Genomic DNA, 20,459 nt, shown 5'->3' with positions numbered 1-20,459 from the left:
AGCGAAAAATTGGGCGACTTTTCGATTATTTGACCAGCGATTTGGGCTGAAATCTTTTGGCAACCCTGATAGCAGACAAACTTTCTTGCATTGAATTGGTAGTAGGGCATGTCATTGTTGGCGGGCTGTTTTTTGTATACACTGGTTGAGTTGAACTTCACAGGCCAGTACACAACAATAATAGGTTTTCTTACACAGATCTGCTAATACTAAACCCAATCATGTTATTTGTTTTGAAATACGAGTATATGTTGAAATGTTTACAGTTAAAGAATAAAGGAATAACCCCTGTATGACATGTTTAACTTTATTTTCTGCTAGCTTGACAAAATTTTTTCATTCTTGCATGCAACAAACATTACCAATCTGAACCATGCCACCAACTCATACCAAAATATATGTATACCATCTTACAGGTTATAAGCAAATTGCAGAAAAAAAATCGAACAGCACGTCAGTCCAAAGGATCAAGGCTTTTGGGAATTGCATATACATGTACATTAACTACATCACAGTTAGCCTTTCACAAATGTAAAAACAGGGAAAATCTGTTCCAACTGACCAGCGTGGAACCAAAGGATGGATCCAAAAGGATACAGCAGTGACCGAGCTGGTCTCCACTATACTGAGAGCAGGTCTCTTATTTTATCCCTTGAGAAAGAAAAGTTTTGTCTTTTCGAAACGTCAGGTTTTTAACTTTGTTTATATGTCTTATGTTACTCCCCCATTGGATGTAGTGTCATATTTTCCCTGTTTTTAATTTCACAAATGGTTGGATTTCTATTTGATTTACATAATTATGTCAAACTCAATACTTAAGGTGGTACTACATGTATACCCCTGATAAATTTTGTGACTAATTTTGCATTTTTCTCAAAAAATAACTACTCACTGGTAACAAAAGCTATGTATATTGGCAAGGAATCCAATTACTTCACTGAAATTTCAATGATTCAAGACAAGTGGTTCATTATGTTAAAAAATGAGGTACATTCTAGCAGTACCTCTTTTCTTATCATAAATAATGTACGCTTGTCTTGAGTCACTGATATTTCAGTGTAGTAACTTGATTCCTTGCCCCTGTAATATACATAACTTTTGTTACCAGTGTGTTATTATTTTTTGAGAAAAATGCAAAAATATTCACAAATTTATCAAGGGGTGTAGTACCCCCTTAAGGGATCTAGAATGAGCGTTTATGGCATTTTGACAGTATTTTTTGTGGGACATGAGAGCACCTCAGACGTATCGAATTGCATTCTGAATACGAAGCATGTCTTTCTGATATCAAATAATTTTCATTTTTGAAATTCACGATACAATACAAATTTTATGACAAATTATTAAAATTGGATATTTTTCAAATTTTTGATATATAACAGTCCTCGAAATAAATTTTATAAATGTAATGATATATTCTTGAAGTGTATGTAGCTGGGAGGAAAAGCCGACGATCAATTGAAAATTTTGACCTTTTACATTGAAGATATGGATTTTTTTCCAAAAAAACCCTATTTTTTTGGGTGTTTTGGGGAAAAAATCCATATCTTCCATACAAAAGGTCAAAATTTTCAATTGATCGTCGGCTTTTCATCCCACCTACATACACTTTAAGTATAAATCATCAGATTTATAAAGTTTACTTCAAGTACTGTTAAATATCAAAAATATCAATTTTTAATGATTTGCCATAAAATGTGTATTACATTGCAATTTCAAAAATCAAAATTATTTGATATCAGAAGGACATTCTTCGTATTCAGAATGTAATTCGATATGTCTGATGTGCTCTCATGTCCCACAAAAATACTGTCCAAACGCTCACATGTACATGTAGGTCAACAACCAGTACATTACTTCATGTTGAAGTTTGCAAGTTGGCAAAATCTATATGTACACATTATTTTCCACTTCATTGGAGACATACAAACTATTATTATGGATACGATTCTTGTGTATCTATGAGAGTATTTTAGCACATTAACTTAGATACAGAAGGTGAATCACAAATAAAAAGTCAATAATAGTGAAGAGAGAAAAAATATCTATGTGTGTTTACAAACTTTATCCTACATTACACACGATCATTGAAAAATGTACCAATTTTTATTCACATGTACGCACATCACACACAATTAGTGAAAATGAAAGTTTTATATAACTTGCAAGGGTCAAATTTCAGGTTGATTGCCTAAATACATGCACTACTAACAATTTTGATAACAACCAAATCAGGCGGTGGTCGCCGTGCATTCTCTAAATTCAGTAAATTTTCATTGTCAACAGTGTAATTGAATGGGATTATTTTGAAATTTTAAAACTCTTGAAATATTACAAACAAATAGGCCTATGTTAATTAATAATATAAATACAAGCTAAAACCGTTTGGGTTCGATAATGAACCCCACAAAAGTATATATGGAAAATGCCATATGGCCAGGCGGTTTCACAAGTTGCCGGCTCTATCATGCCACTCGCCGCCTGAACCAGATATGATTTGATTGCAGATAGCAATCTGAAAGGGACAACAAGACTACCCACAAATTCAGATTTTGGCACTCTTCTGATAAAGCACATAATGTGCTAATAAATCGTGCAAAAGACAGACATGAAAGCAATGTATTAAGTTAAGGACAGGGAAAATGTGCGATGCGCAAAAAGCGGCGAAATTTGCGCATTTTGGGTACAATCGCACATCATAGATCAGACTGCAAATTTTAAAATTTTCCTAAAATAACCATTTATTAAGTACTTATTTTCCAAAAACTTGCAAGTTTTCACTAATATCAAAGAATCCATAATGATCTGCAACACAATCCATGTTTAAAAAATATAGAAAATAGGCCGTCGCAAAAAATTGCAAGAAATTATAGAAGAAAAAAAGTAAAATTGTAAAAAAACATTTGAATTTTTGCAAATTCAAACTTTTTGGGCAGAAAATTCATGCATTTTGGAAAAAACAAAGCGCAAATTGTGCATTTTCGAAAACTAGCACGGGTATTTTGCTCTAAAAAATCACACATTTTCCCCATGCTTATATTAAGGTCAAACAAAAATGAAGGGTTCAGTTGTCTGTAGTCAACCCTGTTTATTCATTAAGTGTACATATTATATTTTTCCACTATTTTTCTTTTTGCTTTTCTGTTTGTTTATTAAATTGGACTTTAAGAAAGCATTCATCAAAAATTATTTATTAATAAAATTCTGAAAAAACTGCATTGCATTTCCAACCTCCTGTTGGGACCAGAGACAAATCTTTTTTGTTTAGCTTAAGGGGGTACTACACCCCTGCCCAATTTTTTGCTTATTTTTGCATTTTTCTCAAAAATTATAGCGCATTTGATACAAGTAAGATATTATTATAGGGGCAAGAACTACATCCACTGCACTGAAATTTCAGCAACTCAAGGCAAGAAGTTATTGATTTATTGATCAAATACTGGTTTTCCCTCATTTTTGACTGTAACTCCACAACTGTTGTCTGTGCTGAAATAAAGTTTCCAGTGCAGTACAAAAAATGTAGTTGTGGTCCTTGCCCTATAATATACATATCTTACTTGTCACCAATGCGCTATAATTTTTGAGTAAAATGCAAAAATAGGCACAAAATTGGGCAGGGGTGTATTACACCCTTAAAAGCAAAATCTGATATTTAACATAAACCTATATAAAAATATACTTTACTACCAAGCAGGTTTAGAAACCATGGTTTTAAACATATACATCTGAGGAGTCGCTCCTTGGGAACACTCAGAGAACAAGGAACTTGTCATTTTTGTTATGAATATATTATATGATCGATCACATTGTACTAAGTTGCGTTTGTTGATTACATGTTTTCATTTCCCAGGCACTTTATATACGAATAATATAATTCGGGAACCCATTCTGACACAGAGAAATAAAGTTTAATCTATGTGGTAAATTAAATATGAGAAAGGTTTTTTAACACAAGTCAACACATACATAAATGACAGCCTGTGAAAAAATTTCACTGACTATCCAGGATTTGAACCTGGGACCTTCGGATTACCGGACCGATGCTCTGACACCTTTGAGAGAGGCCATTAAAAGGTAAAGGGTCTTTTGGAAGTGTACAAAAGGTGCACAAAGCGTATTGCTGACACTACTACGCCCTCATGATTGCATATGCCTCTATTGACACTTGAGGGTGCCATTTCTTGTTCCTTGGTAGCCACTTTTAGCATTATGTCCTTGACACCTACACGCACTGACCTATAGCAGGAACAATAATTTATATAGTGCATAATAAGTTTCAAAGCCCTTCAGAGATAAAAAGGGGAAAAAAACAGCAAGGAAATATAATACAATTATATAAAGTAAAATAGGTTAAGGGATCGGAGAGTGATATTTGCACAGTATTAATGTTTAGGTCTTTCCATACGAAAGGTCAAAAGTTTCAAATGATGGTTTCAAATTTTCCTCCCAGCTACATACACTTTAAGTTCATATCATTAGATTTATAAAGTTTACTTTAAGGACTGTTGGTGAGGAATGTCAAAAATATCAAATTTTAATAATTTGTCATAAAATTTGTGATATATATCACATATTTCAATTTAAAAAAATGTAGAAATTTATATAGCGCTTTATGCCGTAAACAGCCTCAAAGCGCTTTACATTTATTCCGCCATCATTAGAATATGTCGGAACCACGTTTGCAGCCTACAAGTGGCGCAGGGTCCATCAGTACAACGACTGTGACTACCCCTAACAGCTTCCCATAATCTAAATTATTTGATATCAGTAGGAGTGATCTATATGGGGGTCAAATTTGGTTTTGCTCTGTTAAGTTTTTTTTGTATTCCATTTGGCCCATGTCAAGATGAAATGACAGAATTTTTGGATATAGACCCAACAAAAAAGTCTGCAGCACCCTTAAGTGTCACCAAACTTTATACTGTGAAATGAGTGCATTTGGGTGCAAAATGCTGCAAAGTATTTATATTTTAGTATTTTGATGAGATTTTTGGTGTCTAAATAGATATACATGTAAATGAGGTCAAAATATCAATTTTTGAAAGTTCAAAGAAAATTGGATATTCTGATGTGCTCTCAGGTCCCACAAAAAATACTGTGCAAACCTCACTATCTGATCCCTTAAGTCTTATTAATATTGCTTTAAAAACATATATGTTCACAGGTTCTGAATTTCACTGGAAGACAGTTATATAGCATAAGCATGATGTAGTATATACAAAAACTAAGTTATGAAGATATGCTGGTACATTGCAATGAAGAATTTTATATAGTTAAACAAATTTTAAACTCGATACACAGGTAAACTGGCAGCCAATGCGGGACATAATACAGTAAAAACACAGGAGTAATATGACTTTTTCAATGATTATCTGTTGACTATCCTGGCGTCTGCATTTTGTCAGTGGCGTAACTAGGGGGCAGGGATAGCGTTTTAAGGGGTCTTGGGGTCCAGGACTCCTTGATTTGGCAGGTCCTGTGATTTGGATCCCTTAATTTTGTACGTCTGTGTAGAATTAGATGCCTGGACCCCTTTATTTGCCAATTTGGAGGTCCCGCTAACCCTGGCAGGAGGACAACGTGCCCCAGGCGGGTGCCAAATTGACCAATTCAGCATAGATTCTGCGCCCCTCCAAGCAATGAAAGTCAAAATTTTTGCACGCTTAAGATGCACACATTCCAGCACAAAATCAATTGAAAGAACATTTTAAGACCAATATTCAAATTAATTGGTGGTAGGCCTTATTTGTCCAAAATATAGTGTGCTCCACATGCAATTGTTTCAAGAATTGAGGGGGGCATTACGTATCCTTAGCCCTGGGCACCACAACCCCTACCTACACCACTGCCCGTGTCAAAGATATTCTCGGGTGGGGGGTAGAGGCGCCAATTTTGTTTCTTGCCCCAGGCGCTACCAACCCTAGTTATGCCGCTGCATTTTGTAAGTACAGACACTGACGTTTTGTAGATTTCGCAGTTCAGAAGACTACGTATACGGCACTGAGTAATGAGGGTGTGATAAAAGCACAAGTCAGTTTTTCAGTAAAATAAAATATCAGCTCTTTGTATTAGCCTTTTGCATATCTTCAGTTGCAGTTTTGAGTGCAAGCACAGCATCAGGGAAGTCTGGTTGTAAAGCTAAAGCCTTGTTGAAATCATCAATTCCTTGTTGGAAACGACCTAAACACACAAAGGAACAATGCATGAATATTAGTGATTCGATAGAGGTTATAAGTTACTATAATGGTTCAAAGTACCTGTAAATGTAGTTTGAAGCTAAATAAAGTTTTAACAAACAATTTGGTAGGGGACCAAACTATAGGATCCACAACTTATAAGTTATAAAAATTATTTAACGGAATGTAAAATTGTAAAAAGTTATGAGTAACCCTATTTGTTTTACAAATCTGGACCAATTTGTAATGTCACGCATGCTGCTTATGAAAGTCCGGATCCGTTGCTGGTTTCAGCCAGATTTACTATTGACATCTCCTGACGAACAGATGTGACACATCGACGAGGTGCTCTAGGCCGATTTTTCACTTCTCCCGTCACTTGAAATTTTTGAATCGCATTAGGCGCAACTACCATACGACAAGCAATTTCTTTCACTGGTAAATTTTCATCCAGCAAACCTATTGCTCGACCGCGAAGGAAATCGGGCAAACACAGCATTATTAAAATGTGACTTTTCCCATGTGATGAACTACTGGCGATATATGATCTATTCTCACTGCAGTACATATCCTGCCCAATTCAGCCAATTATCATTAAAAAAAGAAAAGATTTATAAACCTGCTTTGCTTTTGAAAATGAAGAAAACCAAAGATTAAGTTTTCTTTGACAAACACATGAATATTCCAGGCCTACTGTATTGTTTAAGAGTTAATTCCTATGCACTCAGATGCAACTTTTAACACTATTAAAAATGGTCTCTTTTTTTACACAATAACCCATTATGACTGAACGCAATGTCGTGTGACGCTATAATTTGGTCCCTATGTGTAAAACTAATAAGGCTACCCATATACCTTTTTACACATTTGCATTTCGTCAAATATTTTTCGATTTACTTAAAAAAGTATTTAGGGGGGAATTTATAAGTTGTGGACCCTATATTAGTACCTGGAAACAAGGAAATATCATTATTTGAAGTGTCTTTTCAGTTTTCATGCATGTTCTGAATCAGACCTCAAAATTTTGTATTGGCACTGCAAATGTACTAGTGTTTCCAAAAAACTGCATGAAAAAAAATGAATTTACTGTCTATTATGCTTTAAGCCACAATAAAATGAACCAGAGACTATGCACCGATATGGATGACAAGGTTTACTTTAAGGGGGTACTACACCCCTGTGGTAAATTTGTGACTACTTTTGTATTTTTCTCAAAAACTAAAAACACACTGCTAACAAAAGTTATGTATATTATTGGGGCAAGGAATCCAGTTACTACACTGAAATTTCAGTGACTCAAGACAAGCGGTTCATTATATATGATAGTAAATGAGGTACATCCCAGCCGTACCTCATTTCTTATCATATGTGGATAGGGATGACCTGGTTTACTGTAAGGGGGTACTACACCACAGTGGTAAATTTGTGACTACTTTTGTATTTTTCTCAAAACTAAAACACTGCTAACAAAAGTTATGTATATTATTGGGGCAAGGAATCCAGTTACTACACTGGAATTTCAGTGACTCAAGACAAGCGGTTCATTATATATGATAGTAAATGAGGTACATCCCAGCCGTACCTCATTTCTTATCATAAATAACGAACCGCTTGTCTTGGGTCACTGAAATTCCAGTGTAGTAACTGATTCCTTGCCCCTATAATATACATAACTTTTGTTACCAGTGTGTTATTAGTTTTGAGAAAAGTGCAAAAATAGTCACAAATTTATCGAAGGGTGTAGTACCCCCTTAAAGAAACGGTGAAGAAATTACGGACATTTACATGGTAGACAGCAAACCACTGACTTCTTTCATGTTTCAGATTTTTTAATTTTGCCTTTGAATACAAACAGGCATTCAAAAACCTGATGACCTATGCCATATTTACATCATTTACCCTAAACCTTACCTAGTCTATAGTGAATTTGCCCTCTATTGTAGTAGCCTATAGCAAAGTCTTCATCAATTTCCAGGGCAGCAGAGTAATCTTCCACAGCTTCATCAAAGTCTACTCGAAGATATTTGATTTGTCCTCTGTTGTTCAATGCTTGTGTGAGAAGAGATTTAAATCTGTAAAGAAACAACAGAGAAATGGAATTATGTAGCCTCTCAACTACTACAAGTATGGTATCATGTATGTTACACTCTTCCTTTTCTGTTTGGCCCTTTTCCTTACATTTCTTTTGCCCCAAATGAGGAGTGTGAGTGACCACATATAAAAAAAAGTCTGAAAAACTCTGAAATTTGGAAAGCTCCTATTAGTATACTTTTGTACAGAGGAAGTGCAGAAAAAGAGATAAAAATCAAGATCAAAAAGTCTGAATTCAGATTTTAATCTGAACTCTTACACCCCTACTATATGTAGATCCACCACTAGGGAGCCCCCCCCACCCCAATCCCACCTCAGGAAGCAATCAAGTATTCCTAATAACGGGGATTGGGGACATTGGTAATTACTTGACTTGTTATCCACCATTGTTACTTGTAGCGTCGACCACCATCCAGTTTGAAAAGCAATATTGTAATTTTTTTTTCTGATTATATACTTGTTCACAATTGTAAATGATTGATAACATACCCTGCAAAAATCAAGGATTTAGGAGCAGTATTTGTGACAAACTCTGCCATTATTATTAAAACAACTGATGAGCAGTCGTTAATCATATTGATCAAAATATTAGTCGACAGTATACACGATGTTCATATTAAACATGTACATTTGTTACGGAATGTGCACTAACACATCATTCAGCTGACTGACCGTGACATGCCTTGGCAACACAGCATATAGGCGCTGGAATTAAACAATATTTTTGCAACAAAATAATCTGCAAGAAAATTTTTGACACATCATGTAGCCAAATGTTTCCAATGCTCTCTTATAAGGCTAATGAAAGTTGATTCCCAGTTTCCCGTTACCCGACTCTGGTCAGAAAGAAATGCCGATCAAATATTTCATTATTTTCCATTATTTCACATTTTTCAAGTTTTTAAGAAAAAATGATAGTTTTAATGTCATCTTTCACGTCCGAGGCGTATAAAAGCACTTTTTACGCCCGACCCTGGCCGCAAATTGTATCGTAAAAACGCTGATTGATAAACCCGAACAGTCTTTGCAAAAACTTCGTGGTAAAATGGCGATATCGTACCGTTCGTACGGCGCATTTACTGGAGACTAGAAAAGAGGCAGCCAAGTTCGCGGGAACATTTCTACCGTGCATTGTGTATAGCACGCTACATGTATATATGGACAACATCAAAATAAATAAAATGAATAAAGTTTAAAGTCAAATTATTCTGTTTTTCAACGTGGTCGGGTGCTTTCATTTGTTAGGCTTGTCAACCTTATTGGCAAAACAGCTGTTTGTGTAAGAAATTAAACAAATTCAATGTATAAAAGTTTCTTCCAAAGATGTGCTTAATTAAAACTCGTGTTGAAGACTATAGTAAGAATTCCAATTGAATGAACGCAGCTTTCAATAGCGTGATGATTTTTTGCGTACACTGCGCGATGTATGCCAGCGTGTACGTGCGACTGTGTGAGTAACGCGGTAGTGAATCCAACCATGCCAACGCACTCGTGACTGGTTATTATTGTATCCAAGGTCGTGCTTTCGCGTTGTAGTTTGAAATATGCGATATACGATCGCGGTTGTATCAGTGCAGCTGTTGAAAGCTGCGTTCATTCAATTGGAATTCTTAAGTTGGTAAAATATTTGAGTGAAGCGTGGTCATTACTATGCTTTATAATTTTATTTGGGCCTCAAAACATAGCATTCCGTCATTAACTTTGCACCGATAGTGAAAGTTTGAAATAATGAATAATGAAACAGTCACCTACCCAGTCATGAAAAACTATGTAACGGGAAACTGGGAATCAACTTTCATTAGCCTAATGGAGGGACCCTTGGTGGGGTATTATGTATTGGTAATTAAAAAATGCGGTGTATAATCTTTGTCTCAGCTGTAGTAACTACAAATTTCGAATGTTTGAGGACTTGTTCTTAAGTTGTAGCAGTTGTTTTCATTATAAATGTCACAAAATATTGATATTGACAATAATTAACAACCTGATTGAATTCTTCATACATTGCTCATCTGTGTTTTCATATACATCATATTTTGTGGTGAAAAATGATTACAAACAATGGCGTAACTAGGGGGCAAGGGGGGCAACGTGCCCTGGGCAGTGGGCACTATCACTAGGGGATGCCAAATCAGCCTCACTTTTGATATCATATCATAATGCCGATGCCATTCCCACACACCCGCGTCTATCCAAGATATTCTCGGGTGAGGGGGTAGGGGCGCCAATTTTGTTTCTTGCCCCGGGCGCTACCAACCCTAGTAATACGCCACTGATTACAAAATAATGTGTAATTTTCAAACAATTTTGGAGCAACGATTTCTTTGTACCGATGGCCAAGTATGCGATGTGAAAGCACATTAAACATATATACAAACACATACACAGCACCTTTCGAAAATCCCATGTACATGTTTACTATCAAATCATATCCTACTGTTTTGTTGTTTCTAATTAGCATAATTATGAATGAAAAGTTTTGGCATTTTCCATTCATCTTACGGGGTGGTGGCTGATGGGAAATTATTTTTAGCTAAAACTCAACAAAATGGATTTCAAAATATGATTAAATACCGTACTTCATTTATCTGGTTTCTCTATGTCTACTGATCTTCTAAAGCTGAATACTTACTCCATGCAAATTTGTGAAGAAAAATAAAAACTTATGTATTCAACATTTGGACCCCTACACACAGACTCATTGGTATAGGTACAAAATGGCAGATGTTGATGACACAACGTCACACGGTCGTGGTTGGAAGATGGGGTATTATTATTTTTTTCATCAAACTGATGAACTTCAACATTTATTTTCAAAGAAATCAAAGGTATTATAATATTACAGAACTGATCTTCTAGCTTTAGTTTTTACAAAGGTATGCCAATAGTCCATGTAAGCTTACTGCACTGGAGTTTTAAACAGGTATGAACAACTTTTATGATTGATAGTACGGCGGTCACTTTTCACTGTGTTGAGCAAAATATTCGCGGCATAAAATTTTCGCGACTCAACATCATTCACGAAATTCGCGAAATTAAAATGCATGTGAACATTTCTGGTTTTACAGTATATTCACACAAAATATGCGCTGGTAATTGGACCCTTGGGTCAGTCCATCTCAAATTACCTAGTTATGTCAATATGTGCATCAGCACGAACATGCATTTTTAGATGTCTATATCAGCAAATGGGGGTGAGATACATTTTTTATGAGTCTAGAATCTTGTTATTTGTTATTTGTTATATGGATGTCTAAACTCGGAAGAAAATTAACGTCGCAACGGACTCTGACCCAATTTTTAATAGGCCGGTTCTCGGAAACGACAAGGAGTAGAGACCTACCATTTGAAATGTGTTCATTTGGCACATAGGGCTATGATATAAAAAATCTGAGAGGGTGACCAGCCAACCCATTGAGTTATGTAAGCTATCCACCAGTGGAGCTTCTGCGACCCCTACGCAGAACTTCCGATAGTGGATTATCTGCGCCACGGTGGGCGCAAAGGAATCCACAGTCGGATTTTCTGCGCATGCGTGCACTGAAAATCCCCTCCGTATATAGTTCGGTGGAGTAATTCTGCGCCGCGGTCGCAGGGAATCCACAGGACGGATTTTCGGCGCGCGTGCACAGAACATCCCCTCCGTATATAGTTCCGGTGGAGTAATTCTGCGCGACGCAGTCGCAGGGAATCCACGACGGATTTTCGGCCGCGCGTGCTCAGAAACTCCCTCCGTATATAGCTCCGGTGGAGTAATTCTGCGCGACGGTCGCAGGGAATCCGCAGACGGACTTTCGGCGCGCGTCAGAAACTCCCCTCCGTATATAGCTCGGTGGAGTAATTCTGCGCGCATCGCAGGGAATCCACGGACGGATTTTCGGCACGCGTTTTAATCATCTCATGAATTGTTATGATTTAATATTATTAAATGGTAGAAAGTATGAAATATTATTTATATATATAACTCGGTGGAGTAATTCTGCGCCGCAGTTGCAGGGAATCCACAGACGGATTTTTCGGCGCATGCGTTTTAATCATCTCATGAATTGTTATGATTTAATATTATTAAATGGTATAAAGTAAGAAATATTATTTTAGGGCCTAGGCCTATATGTTTAGAGTCAGTTCTGCGCATCAAGTTTCATGTTTAAAAAACATGTTTGAAAAAATAACTTAGAAAGTAAGAAATATTATATATATTTTAGAGTCAGAACGGTGGAGTTTTTTCTGCGCATGCAGTCGTAGGGAATCCATAGTCGACTTTCGGCGCATCTTGCGCAGAAACTCCCTCCAGTATATAGCTCCGGTGGATTAATTCTGCGCACGGTCGCAGGGAATCCACGGACGGATTTTCGGCGCACGTTTTTAATCACCTCATGAATTGTTATGATTTAATATTATTAAATGGTAGAAAGTAAGAAATATTATTTTAGTGCCTATATGTTTAGAGTCAGTTCTATGCATCAAGTTTCATGTTTAAAAAATAACTTAGAAAGTAAGAAATATTATATTTAGAGTCAGAACGGTGGAGTTTTTCTGCGCGCAGTGCATAATCCTGACGGACTTTAGGCGCCGCGTCTTGAAACTCCCCTCCGTATATAACTCGGTGGAGTAATTCTGCGCCTGATGCAGGGAATCCACTAACGGATTTTTTCGGCGCGATTTAATCATCTCATGAATTGTTATGATTTAATATTATTAAATGGTAGAAAGTAAGAAATATTATTTTAGGGCCTATATGTTTAGAGTCAGTTCTGCGCATCAAAAATCATAACAATTCATGAGATGATTAAAAACGTGCGCCGAAAATCCGTCCGTGGATTCCCTGCAGAAATACTAAATAATATTAATATTTCATACTTTCTACCATTTAATAATATTAAATCATAACAATTCATGAGATGATTAAAACGTGCGCCGAAAATCCGTCCGTGGATTCCTTGCGACGGTGCGCAGAATCACTCCACCGGAGCTATATACGGAGGGGAGTTTCAGCGCACATGCGCCGAAAATCCGACCGTGGATTCCCTGCGACCGCGCGCAGAATTACTCCACGGAGCTATATACGGAGGGAGTTTCTGAGCACGTGCGCCGAAAATCCGTCCGTGGATTCCCTGCGACCGTGCGCAGAATTACTCCACCGGAACTATATACGGAGGATTTTCAGTGCATGTGCGCAGAAAATCCGACTGTGGATTCCTTGCGTCCACCGTGCGCAGATAATCCACTATCGGAAGTTCTGCGTAGGGGTCGCAGAAGCTCCACTGGTGGATCATGTACATACATGACCCATTAGGTGATTTGAGATGGACTGAACCCCTGCAATTTGATTTGAAAGGGGGTGCGCGTACAGTATATTACCTGAGACGAATAGTATCAGATAAAATTTACAGTAGTTTTGTGCGCAGTACAGTCATGACACTGTCAGTATATTAAATTTAGACCTGATTGATGAGGCCCAGTGATGAGTAGTCCTAGACCTTAACATCATATTCCGAGGAGCGGAAGTACACCAAATTGGTGTTTTATGACCTATGACCTGATAAACAACACGAGCTAATCCATGTGCAACTTGTTGACATTGTTTATGATTTTTGTTGAACAGATTCCTATTTTGTCACAACATTTGACACACCAAAGCATAAAGATCGACTATCTAATGACTTTATAGTCTACAATTATTCCAAATTTACCATCATCTGCGGATTCCTTTCTGCTTAAAGTTGAATTTGTAGTTCTGTTTTCTTACGACGTTCACCAGTGATCACAACGTTACGGTTCTAGATCTTAGTCTCATGGGGATAGCAGCTTTTTTTAATGGAACTGCTATCAAAATCCCTCTAAAATTCCATGTGCGAGTGGCTCATCACCATAAAAAATCATATATTTGGGTCAAGTGAAGTATAGAAATAACCCCCTACAAAGTCTGTGTTAACCCCCTACAAAGTCTGTGTTCTCTTGTCATATTTATATGATGGACCATACAAGGAGGAGACCGTCCCTGGTAGCATCTTGCATGTAGCATGTAGTGTAGTTTAGCATATAGTGTAGCATGTAGTGTGAGGGGACGACAGACTTGTGAGAATACGGGTAAGCGTCCTGATCTACCTTCACGTGGCGGGGGTTGTTACCTTGCTGTCTATGCAGCAAGAACGGACAGATCAGGGTGGCTAGGAGAGGACCGCTCATCCGCCTAGCTTACCAATGAGCATAACTGCATCATGATGAATAGCCAATACAGCACCAGGGTTGCGGCCCCTGATTATACTAACCAGTCATCTCTTCCCGCGGGCCTACACGTAGAGCAACATGACGCAGCAACTCCAAACCTAATCGGAAGATTTGATGGTCCTCCCAGAGCGGGATCAGCACCAAGTCGAGCCCCAATTAGCCGAGTTGATGTCGATAAACCACAGGAAAGGGTGGCCTTACTAACAGCGAAAAAGACTATAGGTATCGGAACATGGAATGTTCGAACTTTATACCAAGAGGGTAACTTAGAAATACTTTTTAACCAAATGGAAAACTTTCATTGGGAAATTTTGGGAATAGCAGAAAGCCACTGGACTGATTCTGGGGAATTTTCCAGCCAAGGATTCAAGATTTTATGTGCAGGAAATGACACAATACACCGTGCAGGAGTCGCATTAATTCTAAGTAAGACAGCACAAAACGCACTTCTTGGATATAACCCAATTTCAGCACGCCTCATATCAGCAAGATTCAAAACACAGAATGGAGCAATGACCATTCTGCAAGTATATGCTCCAAACACAGCTGACTGTGAAGAAATGGTAGATGAATTCTACGATCTTCTCCAGACTACTGTTAATAAAACTCCAAAAAGTGATGTCCTCATCATCATGGGAGACTTAAATGCTAAAGTTGGAACCAATTGGCAACAGTGGGAGAATATCCTAGGCAAACATGGTTATGGTGAAGTAAACCAACGTGGTGAAAAACTTCTCAACTTCTGTGCCGTAAATGATTTATGTATTAGCAATACAATATTCAAACAGAAAAAGGATTCAAGACAATGGACATGGGAGTCTCCAGATCAACGCACGCACAACAAAATTGACTATATCATGATAAGCAACAAGTGGAAAAACTGTGTGCAAAATGCCAGAAGCTACCCAAGCGCTGACATTGGATCAGACCATCAGCTTGTAATAGCCAATATACGCATGAAATTCCACACAATCAAGAAAGCCAAATATCCAAAACAGTACGATATCTTCAGACTCAAAAACTCCAAAACCAGAAGAGACTATGAAATTGAAATTGGAGGACGCTTTGCTCCACTAATGGAGCAGGATGATCAGGACACTGAAAGCATGTGGACAGAAATTAAAAACGCCTTCAGCTGAAACATCAGGGAAAATACTTGGATACAAAAAAGAGCCAAAAGGAAAAACCTTGGATAAGTGAAGAAGTTATCCAGCTTGCCCAGGAAAGAAGCAAAGTCAAACAAGAGAAACTTACTGATCCAACCAAACGAAGCAGATATAACTTCCTAAATCGTGAAATTAAGAGAAAAACCAAAGGATGCCGTGACAAGTGGCTTAAAGACCTATGCATCAAGGTAGATCAAGCACATCAAGCTGCAAAATCCAAAGAAGTCTACTCAACAATCAAGAAAATTACAAAGAAAGCAACCACCAAAATGCAAACAGTGAAAAGCAAGGAGGAGAAATACTCTCTGAAGCAAATGATGTCAAAGAAAGATGGAAAGAGAACTTCCAAGACCTGTACAACAGACAGAACCCTGTGGACAAAGAATTCACAAATAATATTCCCCAAACGCCAACCTCTGCTGTGGAACCAGATATCCTGCGTGACGAGATTGTCAGCTCAATAAGGAAGCTTTCCGATGGAAAAGCACCGGGCTATGACAGTATTACTGGTGAAGAACTCAAAGCAGCAGGAGACAGAGGAGTGGATATTATTCACAAACTGTGTAAGAAAATATGGGACGAAGAAGAGTTCCCCAGGGACTGGGGAAAGGCAATCATCACCCCCATTTACAAGAAAAAGGACAAGCTAGACTGTGGCAATTACAGAGGAATCAGCCTACTTAGTCACTCATGCAAAGTACTCACATTAATTCTTCAAAGACGTATCATGAAAAGGGCTGAAGAAATTTTATCAGAAGCCCAAGCGGGGTTTAGACCAGGCCGGTCAACAATTGATCAACTGTTCACCTTGAGACAAGTAATGGAAAAACACCTAGAAAAGGACAAAGGACTCTTTTGCTGTTACATTGACTTGAAAAGGCTTTTGATTCTGTGTGGCAGGAGGGCCTGTGGAAGGCACTGGGATGCTTTGGATTCCCCAACAAAAACATAAAGCTGCTAGAAGCACTGTACCGGAAATCAGAAAGCGCTGTAAGAGTTAATGGAGAGTTAACAGAATGGTTTACTACTGCAGTTGGAGTGCGTCAAGGGTGCGTGATATCACCTCAGCTATTTAACATCCTTCTTGAGCTGGTCATGTTATATGCACTTCATGACACAAATATAGGAGTAAACATTCAGGGACAGCTTATCAATAACCTAAACCATGGATGACATCGCACTTGTAGCTGGGAGTGAAAAAGACCTACAAACTCTGGTAAACCTTGTGCATGAGAGTAGTACAACACTGGGTCTGAAAATCAACATAGGAAAAACTGAGGTACAGGCAATCACCAAAAAGAACACACAAATAAATATAAATATCAATGGAACACCACTAGCCCAAGTTGAGGAGTTTACATACCTAGGAGGGAAGATCTGTCAATCTGGATCCTGCACCGAGGGCGTAAAATTACGCATTGGGAAAGCCATAGGGACTGTTCAAAAACTCCATAAGATTTGGAGCGCCAAAGACATCCAGAGAAGCACAAAGATCGAGCTCTATAAGGTACTTACGCTCTCGATACTATTGTACGGAGCGGAAACTTGGACACTAAAGAAGGAAGATGAAAACAGACTTTCAACATTTGAAATGATGTGCATTCGTAAAATAATGGGAGTGTCACGCCTCGACAAGCTCCGAAACACCACCATTCGAAAAACCCTCGACATGGAATTTACCATCCTGCACCGAATCTCAACAAAAAGACTCCGGTACTTCGACCATATCCATAGACTGCCACCATCACGTTTTCCTAAACTAGCATTTGAGGCACATATCCATGGCAAACGCCCGAGGGAGACCACCAAAAGATGGAGTGACTGCCTGAAAGCCGACTGTAACAAAGTACACATCAGCTCCTTGGTCAGCGCTAGCAGGCTAGCTCAAGACAGAAGGAAGTGGCAGGACATCATGAAGCAGATGGCACCACTCAACCCCAAGTTGGAGTGAACGCCATAGGTCAAGGTCAAGAAGTATAGAAAACATATTTATGTAGGTTCCTTCTCCGACCTGTTCTCGAAAAAAATTCAAATTTCTATGTAAATATGCATTGTGTTTGGGCCCCGGTCTAGGCGAATTTCGCTGACTAGCGAATGTGTTAACTAAGGTTTGCCTGGGATACCTACTAAATTACAACTTGAACTTTGGTCGGACCATGGAGGTATATAATGGAGAATGATCCAGCCAAGCCTCTTTTGTACTACGTTGGTTATGACCAATTATTGTTGAATAGGCAATTTCAGGTTTATATTGATTATGCTAAGCTGATTACATTGTGAAGTCTGTTTCACTGGCCATTGATTTCAATGGGGTAAAATGAAGTTTATACTTATTGGAAAGTGCTCATGTTTCATAAAATTTTGATATCAAAATCTCATTTTCGCCAAAAATAGAGTGCTTAAATTGCATCAAGAAATCAGAATAAAAAAAAAAAGAAACACCTTATCTGTTGTCATCTTGTGACTCCCTACATTTTGGTCATGAAAAATTGAATTATGACTTTTTTTCCCCAAAAAGTTATGACCCACCCCCCGTATATTTGGAACCCCTCCATCCAAAGAAAATGATAGCCCCCTAATAATAGGCCCTAATAATCATTTAGGCCTAAATACTGATAATTATTTATTATAAAATGAGAAGTTTAATGATGATGATTTAGACGGCCTATACGATTTCATGACAATACAGAATTAAAAGTTTAAAAACAATAACATGACATATCCCTCATGGCAGTGGCACTCAATCAATTTGACCCGAAGCTTCAACCAAAATCACGGTTATCATACACTAAACTATGAGAAACTGTTTAAACAAAGTATGTAGGGCCTATACATTCCGTATATCAATTTCTCTCTAGAAAAGATTGTCTGATCATCACTTTTGCTTGAATTCGGAGGTACTTTCTGTAAATTTTGCTCGGTCGTGAACTCAAATGGCCCAAATTGGCCCAACATAATTTTTTCACAATCGGAAGGTAAAAACGTTTTGCTTTCATTTGCACTATATTTGAACTCCCTCAGACCCCTTAAAAGCTTAATATATGAACATGAAAACTAAGTATATTTGTCAAGTTACGGCACAACTAGTGTAGAAAACAGTTTCATAACTTGAGAACAGATCATCCGAATTTCTTCGGGTTATCGCACGATCATACATTGAAACTATAATCTATCAAAACTGGTGACTTTGAACAGCTGATTGACTAGCTGACGTCATTATACAGTCTCTTTTACAAGGCTTCCGGTACGGGTCAATGTAGGGTCAATTCCTATGAGGAAATTTTTGGAGTGACAATCAATGAACCATGGCAGAGGCTCATAACCATCGTGGAGATCAATAGCTTGGCTGAAGTGGCTGGTCAATTCAAGTTTGGTGAATCATTGAGAGTAACGGGCAGGCTTCCCGTTAGTGTGCGTCATTGCGTCCAGACGCGTATTTTACAAATTTGGACGCAAATTGACATGGCTAATCAAGTATTTTGCGTCCATGTCACATGCATTTGGACGCAGACAAATTTTATTAATTGATGATAAAAATAAGAAATTTTTATTCTTTTATATTTTTAAGATAATAAAAGCCCCAAAATTTTGACCCACCTGCTGAGAATTGAAGTAAATTCTGCAATATTTGTAAATGCAACGTCAGGAAATCGTGCACTTTTTGCATGCTTTCCGAACGATCGCTGTACAGCTGTTTGATCACATGGCCTGGGGAAGTCCCGATTGATTTGTTTACAAGCAAGCACGTGCAGCTAGCGTCAGCGGTGTTTATTTAATTATTTATCACAACCTGACAATATTCAATTTTTAATATTTTAAGTTTATTTTCTCATAAATAATCTAGGTTTCCTTTATTAGTATTATTGTTACGATGAATAAAAGCAATTTTAAAGACAAAATCCAAATGATAACCCTTTTTTTTTTTTTTTGTCACAGCGCAAGTTTTAGTCTTTTTAGCATCAACAACACGTTAATTTAAAAATAGAAATCACGGAAGTGAAAGTACTGAACGAAAATTGCTCAAGATTGACAGACTTTGCTCATGTTTTTGCACCTGTTTTTGACCACGCTTTGGGACCAAAACTGACACAGAAATGAGAAAAATTATCATAGCGAATGGAGATGGAATATCACGGCGAAAATGCACTTTTATTTTTTTAACAATCAACATTTGATGAGGTGTAGACCGGGTGCGTGTGTATCGTCATAATTGTGAATTTCAGATGGGCGCTTTTACAAAATCTGTCTGGACGCAAGTTTTTGCAACCTCGTCAGCAAACTTGCGTCATTACGGACGCACATTTTTAAAACCTTAACGGGAACCCTGGTAACGGGATAATCTCCACTTAGGAGATTAGAATTCTGGCGATCATTCTCCATTTATTTATATACCTCCATGGTCGGACGTACTATTGGCAAAAGACATTATTGCCAAACAATATAGAATAGAACATTTTATGTCAACTTGTCAAAGTATTGAAGAAATGTGCTCCCTAAACTTGTGGCGACTAGGCAAAATAATTCCCATTCAAACGCATGCATGCATGGGAAACTGAAAGTGCATAAACACCGGCTAGTCTGATGAGGTAAGCTTAAAATTACAAGTCACGAGTGATCATTATTTACCTAAAATCCACACCTCGAAATGCAGGATGATCATCAGAATTATCACTAGGCTGACGTTTTGAAGCTACCAGTTCTACAAATTCGGTGAATTTTCTCTCCGCTTCCTGGTACTGCCCATTTTTGAAGAAATTCTCCGCTTCCTCAAATATCTTTTCCGGGTCCATGTTGAATT

At 37.8% G+C, this 20,459-nt stretch overlaps 1 protein-coding gene across 1 annotated transcript; it reads right to left on the bottom strand.

The window, feature by feature from the left end:
- Positions 1-1,810: 1,810 nt before the first annotated feature.
- On the bottom strand, positions 1,811-20,459 carry LOC140151077 (tetratricopeptide repeat protein 32-like). The gene is made up of 3 exons (XM_072173277.1): positions 20,288-20,459; positions 8,088-8,248; positions 1,811-6,180 (listed from the first exon to the last, which is right to left on the bottom strand). The coding sequence occupies exons 1-3, from the start codon at positions 20,449-20,451 to the stop codon at positions 6,056-6,058; spliced, it is 450 nt and encodes a 149-aa protein (XP_072029378.1). The 5' UTR covers positions 20,452-20,459; the 3' UTR covers positions 1,811-6,055.

The sequence above is a fragment of the Amphiura filiformis genome, chromosome 4, assembly GCF_039555335.1.
Source record: "Amphiura filiformis chromosome 4, Afil_fr2py, whole genome shotgun sequence".
Lineage (NCBI taxonomy): Eukaryota > Metazoa > Echinodermata > Ophiuroidea > Amphilepidida > Amphiuridae > Amphiura > Amphiura filiformis.
Note: the sequence above shows the minus strand (reverse complement) of the source record. Positions and strands in the feature narration are given on the sequence as shown.